Source organism: Carassius auratus, chromosome 41, assembly GCF_003368295.1.
Source record: "Carassius auratus strain Wakin chromosome 41, ASM336829v1, whole genome shotgun sequence".
Lineage (NCBI taxonomy): Eukaryota > Metazoa > Chordata > Actinopteri > Cypriniformes > Cyprinidae > Carassius > Carassius auratus.
In genome coordinates this window covers 926,224-937,936 of record NC_039283.1, presented here as the reverse complement: position 1 = coordinate 937,936, position 11,713 = coordinate 926,224, and the positions used below count along the sequence as shown (strand labels likewise).

At 35.5% G+C, this 11,713-nt stretch overlaps 1 protein-coding gene across 1 annotated transcript; it reads left to right on the top strand.

The window, feature by feature from the left end:
* Nucleotides 1-480: 480 nt before the first annotated feature.
* On the top strand, nt 481-10,345 carry LOC113059751 (purine nucleoside phosphorylase-like). The gene is made up of 6 exons (XM_026228315.1): nt 481-583; nt 2,720-2,892; nt 5,026-5,129; nt 8,474-8,649; nt 8,747-8,937; nt 9,924-10,345. Exons 1-6 carry the CDS (start codon nt 561-563, stop codon nt 10,169-10,171), a joined length of 915 nt encoding a protein of 304 aa, XP_026084100.1. The 5' UTR covers nt 481-560; the 3' UTR covers nt 10,172-10,345.
* Nucleotides 10,346-11,713: the final 1,368 nt, after the last annotated feature.

Below are 11,713 nucleotides of genomic sequence, written 5' to 3'. Positions count from 1 at the left end.
CCCTGAGGCTCTAAGCTATTATGTATTCAGTAATGGCACAGCTCAGCAAAGTGCACAAACATGTAAACATGTTTCATATTTACCATACTATAAGTCACTCTGCCCCTTCTGACAGTCTTATTGACTGGTGTGGGTAGACTATGTGTTTTCATTATTTTTTTTTCAAGCTATGGTCATTGTACAGCTTCTACAAAGCAAAATATTTGACAATTCATTGGGGAAAAAATCTATTCTATTGATTTAGAATGGAAAATGTAATTCTATTGATGTAGCAGAAAATGAAAACTTACTGGAAAATGTATTCTTATTTGTGTGTGTGTGTGTGTGTGTGTGTGTGTGTGTCTGAAGGTAAAGTTTCAAAGGGGAGTCATATAATTTCTTAGAAAAATATGGAGAATTCCCACTATACATTTACGCAGCCAATGAGACAAGACCTTAAAGTCCTTTGAGAGGTTATTCTCTCTCTCTCTCTCTCTCTTTCTGTCTCTTATCTGTTCTGATAAGACAAGTACACACGTTTTCCAGGTGCTATCAGCCAGTGACCACCTTTGACTGAGATCATGCACACCAAGGAAAACTCATGGTAAATTTTAGTTTTATGTCATTGTTATAATTTACATAAAAAGTTAATGTATAAAGCAATTATTATTAAAAACTTAACAGATGAAAAAGTATTTTTACATTTACTACTGAGCTAAAAGAGTCAGTATAGATAATGTAATTTTAATTCACAGCTGTTATCTTAGATCTCTTATGCATTTAATCAAATCTGTAATGGTCAATAAAAATATATCAGGCCTGACAAACACAGCTGAGTCACAATATTGAGCAGAATTATCTTTAAATGAGATGCAAATTACATGGAGCCTTGAAAATCGCATGCTGTAAATTTGCATTTTGGACTCTTCAAAACTCCATTCAGAAACTCTGAATGTGTCCACTATTTGCATTTTCACTGTCTTCTTAGCTTTTACTTATTCAGCTGTATCTATTCAACCACAAATATGTCAGGTTTATATTTTCAGATTTTTGCAACCAGCCAGTTTTCAAATATCAATAGAGTCTCTGAGGTTTCATTCATATTAGTTAATTTCCGGTGTGAATTATATGGCATTAGATTTTCATAACTGACTGGAAATCTTGAGACATAATAAAAATGATGTGGTCTTCTACAGCACAGTTATTGTGAGCTGTCAAAGTAGAGCTTGATTGTTTATATATTAATGTGAAGGTCTTTTCTGTATTTTGTATTGTGTACTGATATCTGATCACAAATCAAATTTTTTATATAAAAGAATAATAATAATAATTATTATTATTATTAATCTGTATTTTTCTTGTTTTCCAGTATGTATATATATATATATATATACATATATATATATATATATGTCTACGTCACTATATGGAAATATTTGTGTAATGCCGCTAAAATGGTCAAACAAAGAAAAAAGGCATGATTTCAGAAACCGCAGTTAGTGTTGAAGCAGCAATGTCAGGGAGATGCTGTGTGTATTTAGGCAAAGCACTTTATTTAGCCTTCCTAAAGTAATTGCATTTAGGAATCTTTAAGATTACGTACCAGAGAACAGCAACGCATTTTATGGATGACCGTTTCATGAACCTAGGAGAGGGGGTAATTCTGACTTTACTAAGACAATCTGGCACTTCTGAATCAGCTACTGTCAGTATGAATTATTATTAGTTTAAGTATTTGCTATTGAATGTTCAAATGCGGAGTTTTGTGCGTTGCGTGTGTGTGTGGGTGTGTGAGAGCGCATGTGTGTGTGTGATTGAGAGAGAGAGAGAGTGAGAGAGAGAGACAGAGAGAGAGAGAGAGAGAAAGAGACAAGGTCACTCACAGTGGAGTCAGATGTCTTACCCATCTGAGGCTTGTGTACTGCAAACACATACGAGCTTCATCACTGTGTCTGTCACATGACTTTGTTCCCCTTTCTGGCTTGAACTGATGGTAAAACTATGGACATTATTAACTTTCCTTACATTTATTTTGAAAGATGAAGCTCGCGGTTATGAAAAGGGGCGTTACATTTCCGACAAGTGCTTGTGGTGATCGGCCAATCACAATGCACTGGGTCAGTTGGCCAATCAGAGCAGACTGCACTTGTCAGAAGGAGGGACTTTAGATAGAAAGCGATGTTTTTGAGAGAGCTGTGGCATAGAGGACCTACAATAATGTATAGTATTTGAAAAATTATGTGTTTTTCTAACATTAAAGCATGTCAGCATATTCTGTTACATCAAATACACAAGATAATGATCTTTAAAAAACTATCATATTTTAATATTAATATTGTTAAATGCTTTTAAAGTAAACTTGGATTTGTATCTTGTTCTAATGAATATTTATTTATTTATTCTAAAAACAACATTAACAAATGAATGGTTTTCAAATGATCTGGGATTCCACAAATTAAATATAATATGAATACAATATGAATATATTGCTTTTGTTTGTTTTAACATTTCAAAATAAACCAGTCAATAATTTTTTTTTATCTTGATGCTTTGAACTTATTGTGATGTTGAGTTTGCATTCTGAAAGATTGTCATGTTTCTCATTGTAAGCACTGACTAATAATCAGAAGACTCTAGAAGACTATTGCCACTTAGCCTCTTATCTGACATCATTTGAGCAGTTATCAATGTGACCTGTTCTAATGTATCTGGCCATCATTCTTTCTTTCTCCTGACTCAGCTGCTGTTCCTTTGATGACTGCAAACTGACTACAGAATGGCTGCTGAGCAGGACGAGACACAGACCAAAGATAGCTATCGTGTGCGGCTCTGGACTGGGACTTCTCGCAGACAGTGTCTCAAATAAACAGACCTTCCGCTATGAGGACATTCCCAATTTCCCAGTCAGCACAGGTAATGGATCCATGGAAACGTATCAGAGCCGAACCGGAGGAACAGTTTACACCACTTTCTTTCTTTCTTTTCTTTCTTTCTTTCTTTCTTTCTTTCTTTCTTTCTTTCTTTCTTTCTTTCTTTCTTGTTTTGTGTAGTTGGTAATTTACACAGTGTGGTCATTTCAGTCAGCATGTTAGGTCGTTAAAAAAGCTGCTAGCTGATACAAGAGTTGTTGCTCATGCAGGGAGCGAATCTGAAAGCAAGAGGTTTTCATTCTGTCCCTCATTGTATTGTATGGTTAACAAATTATGTCCAGCTCCTGCTAATGTGAGCTATAAAATGAATAACTATTGCCTATGAATAAAATATCATGACTGGAGCAAAAATAGGCTCTAATATCTGCCACAGGGAGTTCATGCTATGATATCTTGGACAGGTTTAAATATTTATACAGCGAGGTGAATAATCTTGAGAAGCATTCTGAAGAATCACATGATATTTGCACCACCTGTAGCAGGTGTGTGTGTGTGTGTGTGTGTGTGTACTTGAATGATGGCTGAAGAATAAGAGCACTTGTAATTAAAGGAAAGTATAATAAGGGTCTTAGAATCCATTTGTGTTGTCCTTCTTTTTCTAATCCACTTCATAATTTAAATTAGCTGGTTTATGGAGACCAACAGAGAAATGACTGACAGGTTGAATAATGAGAACTATGGATGCTCTGTGCTCAGTGCTCATTTTTTAAATAATAAATTCTTCACATTGCCCATTGCATCATTCATATAAATCACCAAGTGTCAAATCAAAAATCAAATCACTTTAGTGTCACTATACACCATATAGATGTAAAAACTTAAATTCTTGAAAATGTGGCCTATCAACAAATTAACTTATGTAGTGACAGTTTAAGACAGTTTAAAGATGTACAGAATAGAATATATACTCACGTGTAACTGTTACAGGTAAAAAATCTTTTTTAATTTTAACGTGATTATACAGATATAATATTAATATGTATACATGGTTAATAATATTATTTTAGTGCATATTTTTGTATATAATTATATGTATATTAGAATTATATATTATATATTAGATAGATAGATAGACAATCTGCCCAGGCAGCATGCACTGAAACGTCTCATTCATTTTTACAATGTTGCAGGAAATAAATTTCACGGTGAGTGTAATAACCTACCTCTCTGAGTGAGTTTTTTTTTTCTCAGAGTCATTCATCAATGCTCATGCAAGAAAAGAGGAATCGGCCCCTGGAAAAACAGAGCCATTATTCCAGTAGAACCTCATTACGCTGCAGGTTTTAGGGCCAAACAAATCGCATCAGCCAAAATTCAAGGTTATATTTACATAAGCTCCAATTCACTTGGCTCAGGCGGCTCGTTTCCATGTCAAAGTAAGTTCGTGAAGCCACTAACAAACTGCAGCCTCCTATTTGCTCATCAATGTAGAAAACAATGTTTTCTCCACCTGTTTGCACACTAATGATACTCAATCAGTCACACTAATGCCATCCTTGATGACATCAGCAGTCATCCCAAAGCAGCAGATATCAACTTTTCCGATGTTGAATGAGCAAAGTGAACATGCAAATGCAAATTGATGAACTTTGAAATACAGCCAAGCCAGCAGGACCTCTGAGACTTGGGATCAGTCATTAGTCATTTAACGTTACATTATGGAAAAGCATTAGATGGCTTCTGTTATCAATGGCAGCATCTGACCCTTTTTTACTCATTACGGAGAGGTTATGGATTAGATGAGTAACCCCTTAGGTAGACTCAATATATTAGGGAGACAGCAAAGACTAAATGCTTTACAGCAGCAGGTTCTTAATCAGGTAAAGACAGCTTTAGAGCCCGATACAGTGCATTTTATCATCAAACCGATTCATACATCACATGATGCTATAAAGCAAATCAATATAAAAGTGTCACAGGGAAATATTTACAGACTAAATGTATTAGTGTTACTTGGTATTCGTGTTACTCGTGAAATTCTTTCCTCATGGTGGTATCTTAGGACTTAATCATGTACTTGAATTACAATATTTATATATTATAATATAAAAATACCTGCAAAAATTTTTACCTATTGTTTATTTACTTACTTATATGTTTGTCTTTTTATTTATAGTTCCTGGTCATGAAGGGTGCCTGGTGTTTGGTCAAATCAAAGGCAAGTCATGTGTCTTCATGCAAGGAAGGTTTCATCTCTACGAGGGTTACTCATTGTGTAAGGTGAGCTCAAATAAACGGTTTGATGCCTCTGTTGCAGGTAATACCACAGCTTCAATTGCAACAAACTTAGTGGCTTCTTTACTTGAAGTAAAATCTATTTCACAAACCCCATTTCGGGGGCATCGGTGTTTCAACGTATAGTGCTGTATGTTTCAACTAAGCAGCATGAATTATGTGAGCTCTTGGCTTTCTCTCCATCAAAGTCTGTCCAGGGGAATAATTTATCTGTTGCACATGGGGCCAGAAAGCCATTTTTTAATGAATTACAGAGGAATCTACAACCTCTTGCCCTGGGGTGAGACTGGCACTGTAATTGCAGCCCTGTCAACATGAGACAATGCATTACAATCAGTTGTCATGGCCACATGCCCTCTTCAGCCAGTCAAGAGCTTTTCACTCTTAATATGCTGCTAGGGCATTAAATCCATAAACACCCTGCATTAGCAAACTCCAGCCTTTCAAAACACTATTTTGTATTTAATGTCTTAATAGCTGTGGCATATAAAACACACTGACACTGCATCCCATTACCCGTCCTAAACAGGATGCAAGAATACACTTAGTGATTCTCAGATCTTAACAGGCAAATGTTGAAAATAGTATTTTTTGTTATATTTTCACCCATTAATAAATGAGTAATTAGCATAGCTAGTGCAACTTCCTAACATTTGTCTGACAAGTACATGCGTTTTTAATTTACCTTTTTGCATTTAAAAAGACAAATATTGTGTGGACGAACCAGCCCAATATTTTATTTAATTGTGAACCTAAAAGTAAAGTGCTGAAAGGTTATGAATTTAGCTTGATGCTGATAATAATACGCATTTTAGAACTGTTTATGTTCATTCATATTTTGAATTAGCTTTATCTTTCATATTCCCAGTTATTATATTTTATATAGTTGCTAATTATGTTTAATATATAGTTCAGTCTTTAGCAATTTTGTTATGAGCTTTTGTAATATTCATTTATTCATTTAAAAAAACAATTCATGTATTTATTGTTAGAAATTATGATGTGATTTCAGTTTTTCCTTTCTCTTTGGAGTGTTTCAAGCTCTTTGTGCATAAAGAAGATCTGTAAAGTTGCAAAGATTAAGTGTCAAATCCAAAGAGATATTCTTTATAAAAGTTAAGACTTGTTCACACCCTCCTAAAACGGCTCGTTAAAAGAAAAAGCCCCACATCTTGTTTGCGCAAAAGCTGAAATTTTGAAGCTCCTCATATAATAAGCAGGAGCTCGACCAATCTGGTTTTTCAATCCTTTGTCAAACTGTGACAGCCTGTTTGTAAATGTACCTTCAGTCCACTGTTCATTTCCCTTTAGCTGACTCATATCTGTGAGTCACTGTGCAATTCTATGCCAACTCCCCGTGCCCTAAAAGTGCACCCGACTCATTTCATTTACAGTTTAACTTGCTTTCACGTTTGCCCTTGGTAACACAAACAGTTATTATGGCTTGCTTCAGTGAACTCTTTGTTATGGAGAGATGTGCCGTGGAGGGTAATTGGACAGTCGAGCTTGTTTAGGTCTTTCAATGACCTCTGTTTCTCTGCAGCAAGTAAAGCAGCTTTATGGGGTTCAGATGCATTTAGAGGACTTGTTTAAACTGTTAAAGGGACGTTCACACAAAAAACGCAGACACATATTTAAACGTCACAATCGGGTCTCATCTCTCATGTCTCGTTCTAAAAATGCAGTGTAAGTTAAAAGAATTTCAGTTATACAAGTAAAAAAATTATAATTTCAACTCATCAATATTTAATGTGTACACAATGTGTATATTTATTTATTTAATAATGTATGATTGTGAAATATTCTTGCTTATTGTTCACTAAACCATGTTCAGTTTAAGCAGACGATGATTATTTAAATGTAATTCATTGGGATTATTCTAGTTGTGGGATTGCTATTTATTTCAGCTCTATTTTTGGCACAATTTACATTGCTTGCAGAAATCAGGCATAACAGAATTTCTGTAATTTTCTCATATCTAATGTGCATAAATCAGTGAATCAAGTGCTAAAAGACTACAGATGCTATCAGTGAGCAAGCGCAATTCATTCTTAGTGAATTCCTCCCTTCTTGTCTGTATGAAATTGAAATGTATGCCAATTCATGACACAGTGCCAAGACATACAAAATTGTCTTATAGACATATTTTCATTACTCCTTAATTGTGCACATTTATCAGGCTGCTGGTGACAGGTAATCAACGGACCATCTATAGACCTATAATGCAACACCTAGACCAATTCTTCCAGGGGAGTTAAAGACTGAAGCGATATGATCTCTGAGAGTTCCGCAAAGAAGTCAGCTTTGATTTAGAGGGTATCAAATTGGGGTGTATTTTCTTGGGTCCACCCCGGTGGTGACCCATCTGTGTATAGCTGTAATGGGCATGTTGCTCAAGGCACGTCCACCCTGGTTCATCAGCTGGAGAGCAAGCTGACAGACTGTGACATTGAGCTGTGCTGTACTGAGACCGCAAGTTCATTATTCATCTCCTGCCTGCACTGACACCTCCCTTAATGGCTCTCTGCTTTACAATCCTATATTTATCCCATTAAGAATCACCAAAGCTTATTTAATACCTGCCTAAAACTTTGAGTGGAAACCCATTGCACAATTAGGCCTGTGCATGTTGTCATATTTAGTTACAAACAAATGTCTAAACACATAAATAAATGTTGGTCCAGGGCCATTTAAGACCATTTTGACACTATAATTTAGATCTTAACTGAGAAGTAAATACATTTTGAAGTCAATTAGATGAATATGTTTAAGAATTAATAAAACACACCCATATTCAATCATTCATTATGTGAACTAAGTCAAAATGTTTATAAAGTTTCTAGTATATTTATGAATAATGACACGATTATTCAAAATATTCCTGGCCAAAACGTTTCAAAATATCTTTGGTGCCAACAGAACAGAATCTCATAGGGGTTTTGGTCGTTTGGAATAACTTGAGAATGAGCAAATGATGACAAAATGTAAAATTTGGGTTAACTAACCCTTTGGACACTAATTGGCGCCCCCTTCAGATGGTGGTGCCCCGTGGTGACTGCTTAGTTCACCTTGTCAATGACCCCGTGTTGGCCCCTTGTTTTGCTTTATTTATGTACTTTTGATTCTTTTCTTGTCCAAATTTGAGAAGATGCAGAAACAAACCGCACATACCACATGCTATTTTTACATCTTTATCTTCCATATATTCCATTAAATATGTCTGAACCTAAGAGGCAAAGGCTTAATAAAAATCATTAATTTAATAATTTTAGTCAGAGACTTTCTGTGCTGTAAGTAACATCTTGTATTTTCTGTGGGAATTTTTCCAGGTCACGTTCCCCGTACGGATCTTTAAACTGATGGGTGTGGAGACCATCGCTGTGACAAATGCCTCGGGAGGTCTTTGTCAGGATTTCAAAGTGGGAGACATCATGGTCATTAAAGACCATATTAACTTGCCAGGGTTTGCTGGACAGCACCCACTGTGTGGACCCAATGATGAACGGTATGCAGATAAGGGTCAGAAAACAGCAGAATAAAATGTGATTAAAAGTATGAAATATTTGACAGTACTATTTTCTGTTTTATAATCTCTTCCTCAGATTTGGGATCCGGTTTCCTTGCATGTCTGACGCATACAGCAAAGACCTGAGGAAACTTGTTTTGGACATCACTGCTGAGCTGGGCTACTCTAATTTTGTGCGTGAGGGTGTCTACTGTATGGTTAGTGGACCCAACTTTGAGACCATCGCTGAGGCACGCATGCTACACATCTTGGGGAGTGACTCTGTTGGTATGGACAATCAGTACACAAGGAAAAAACACATAAAAAAAATTAAAGAGGAACAGGATTGTGTGTTAATTGTTTTAATTTGATTATTTAACTGGATACATGAAATAGACTGAAACACTTCCGCTGCAGTGTGATGCAGTGTTGTTATTAAATTAGCATTTTACTAAGCATTTTCTTTAATTGAAATAAAGTTGGTGATGAAAACAAACAAAATGTGAAAATGTTTAATTAGACAATGTGCCTAATAATTCAATAACTGAAATAAGTAAATAAAAAAAGAAATTAAGAAATAAAATGACAAAAGCACAAAAAATAAAACAAAAAAATTACAGAAACTAAAATTTCATATATAAATCAGTAAATTCTATAGCAGTATGTACAATAAATAAATGAATCACAGCAGTGTATAGTCAGTTCCTCATTGCTGTATCAGATGTCCTCTCTTAACTTGCTTTTTTTCTAATCTGTGTGTAGTGCTTCTCCTTTAATTGGTCTTTCATGAAAATTATAGCTGGTTAATAATAATGTGCCATATTAGCAGAGGGGACCTGCAATGTTAACTAATGGAGGTTAGGTCCACCTGAAGGGCCAGAGTAACCCACTTCAATCAGTGTGATTAGGTTAATCAGTGATCTTAATAACTCTCTTAACCATATAATTGGCATAAACTATACTCACTGCTGGCCTTCGGTGAGCTGAATGATGTCTTAGATAATTAGGCTTTGATTACCAAACAGCAGCACCGTGGGGTACATGCTAAGTGGGCCCCCCTGGCTAGAACGGTCAGTGACTGGCCCATTTCGGTTACTTTGTGAGTCCTTCTTCCTGTGTATCCAACAAGACCCCAATAGTCCTCATTAAGTATTACGTGAGACCCAGACCCGGTCTGCTTTATTAATGAATCACCTACTGTGCCATAACAGAGATGACTGCCATTTAATTAAGAGTCTTTTTCTCTTTCTCCTTTCCTCCTGCTGCCCTCTCAGGCATGAGCACGGTTCCTGAGGTGACTGTAGCCAAGCATTGCGGACTGCGGGTCCTGGGTCTCTCACTCATCACCAACAAGGTTTCTCTGGACTACAGTCATGAGGAGAAAGTGAATCATGAGGAGGTCCTGCATATCAGCAAGATGAGAGCTGAGATGCTCCAGAACATGCTCATTACCTTCATCGCTCGCTCTGACCAAGTGGAGACCATCAACAACAGCAACAGCATCTACTCAAATGCCATGTAGTTTCAATCAGTTCAGCTGAAATTAAGGCTCTGGAAGTCATGTGAATGTACACTACAGATCTTAAAGGCTCCATGTTATGCTTAGCCTTTTTTATCTGGATGGTTGAAAACTTCCAGTGTTAACTCCTCACTGTACCTTTTATTTACATTGTTAATAAATCTCCCTTGAAATGACCAGATGAGTTTTAAAACATTTGACAGCTCACGTGGAACATGTATTTAAGGGTCTGGAAACTGAAAAATCTACACTTTAAGAAAAGGACCATGTTGATATAAGGAAATTTTCTATATTTAATTTTCACAGGCGTTTTGGGTTAGGTATTGTGTCGTGTTTTAAGGTTTACATTAACAGCTATGCTTTTATTCATTTTATTCAAAGTGACTAAAACTGTATTCAGAGTTAACCTTAAAAAAAAAAAGTCCTTGCTTTTCCTGAAAATGAAACCAATAATCTTGGTGTTGTCAGACATGCTCTATTGCTTTATACAGGAAGGCCAGACTTGAAGAAAATGTCTGTATGCTGTATAATGCAATAACGGAAAAGGTACTGGTAATTTTCTGCCAGGGCATTCTCTGTATATTTTTAAAAAGGCACTGCAAAAAATAGCTAGTGGTGATAAATTTTGTATATGTGACAAGATCAATGATTGTATTACGCCCTGTGTAATAATATTTAGTTGGTTAGCATCAGCAGTTACCCCTTGCTGCTACTAGATGCAGTAACTACACCGATATCTATATTTGCTATTCAATATTATTTTATTAAGCATGATTTTGAAGAATGTTTCAACAGTTTTTGTCCATACAATGAAAGTCATTGGGGTCCAAAAACCAACACTGGACCCCTTTGACTTTTTTCATGGATTTAAAAAATTTACAAATATTTTTTGTGTTTCTGTTCTACAGAAGAAAGGTGTGTTAAACATATGAGTGTGAGTAAATGATCCATTCCAAAAGTTTTCATAAGCATTTACCCTTTTCAAAACTGTTTACCATTTAAACCATTCTTATCCCCATTTGTTTTAGCACAATTGAGTTTTCATTATCATAAGCGAATGGACATAGATTTATCATTTTCAATGCATCATGAACCAAACAACTAATAATAATAATATAATATAATATAATAAAACGATTTAGAAGTAACTGATCAGTTTATTCATATTATGCTTCTATTTTGACAGATTCCTAACATTAATAAGAAATTTATCAAAATCTAAATATCAATGACTAATGTTCAAATTAGCAGAATGAGATGATAAAACTTGAGAGGAAGCATTGTTGACCACGTTAAACACTGGTGGACTTGAATGTTTTGAAATCAATTTTCCAATAAAACAGCAAATCTCATTTATCTCAATATTTGAACTGTCGATGAGTGGTTTATATGCAGGTGTTGCGTTATTCATGTCTCTGAAAAAATACCAGTTTAGGGCAAAATATTTTGAATGACTCATTTACTGACAAAAACTTTCATTTTTGCTCTTCTAATGTATAACTCTGAGGGTCAAAAACTCATTCCTCTAATTAGCACCATCTTATA

Excerpts from the sequence above, each read along its gene's own strand:
- LOC113059751 (XM_026228315.1), top strand. The coding sequence starts at position 561 with ATGCACACCAAGGAAAACTCATG. Across the intron at positions 584-2,719 it reads CACACCAAGGAAAACTCATG|CTGCTGTTCCTTTGATGACT; the intron begins GTAAATTTTAGT and ends CTCCTGACTCAG. Across the intron at positions 8,938-9,923 it reads CTTGGGGAGTGACTCTGTTG|GCATGAGCACGGTTCCTGAG; the intron begins GTATGGACAATC and ends CTGCCCTCTCAG.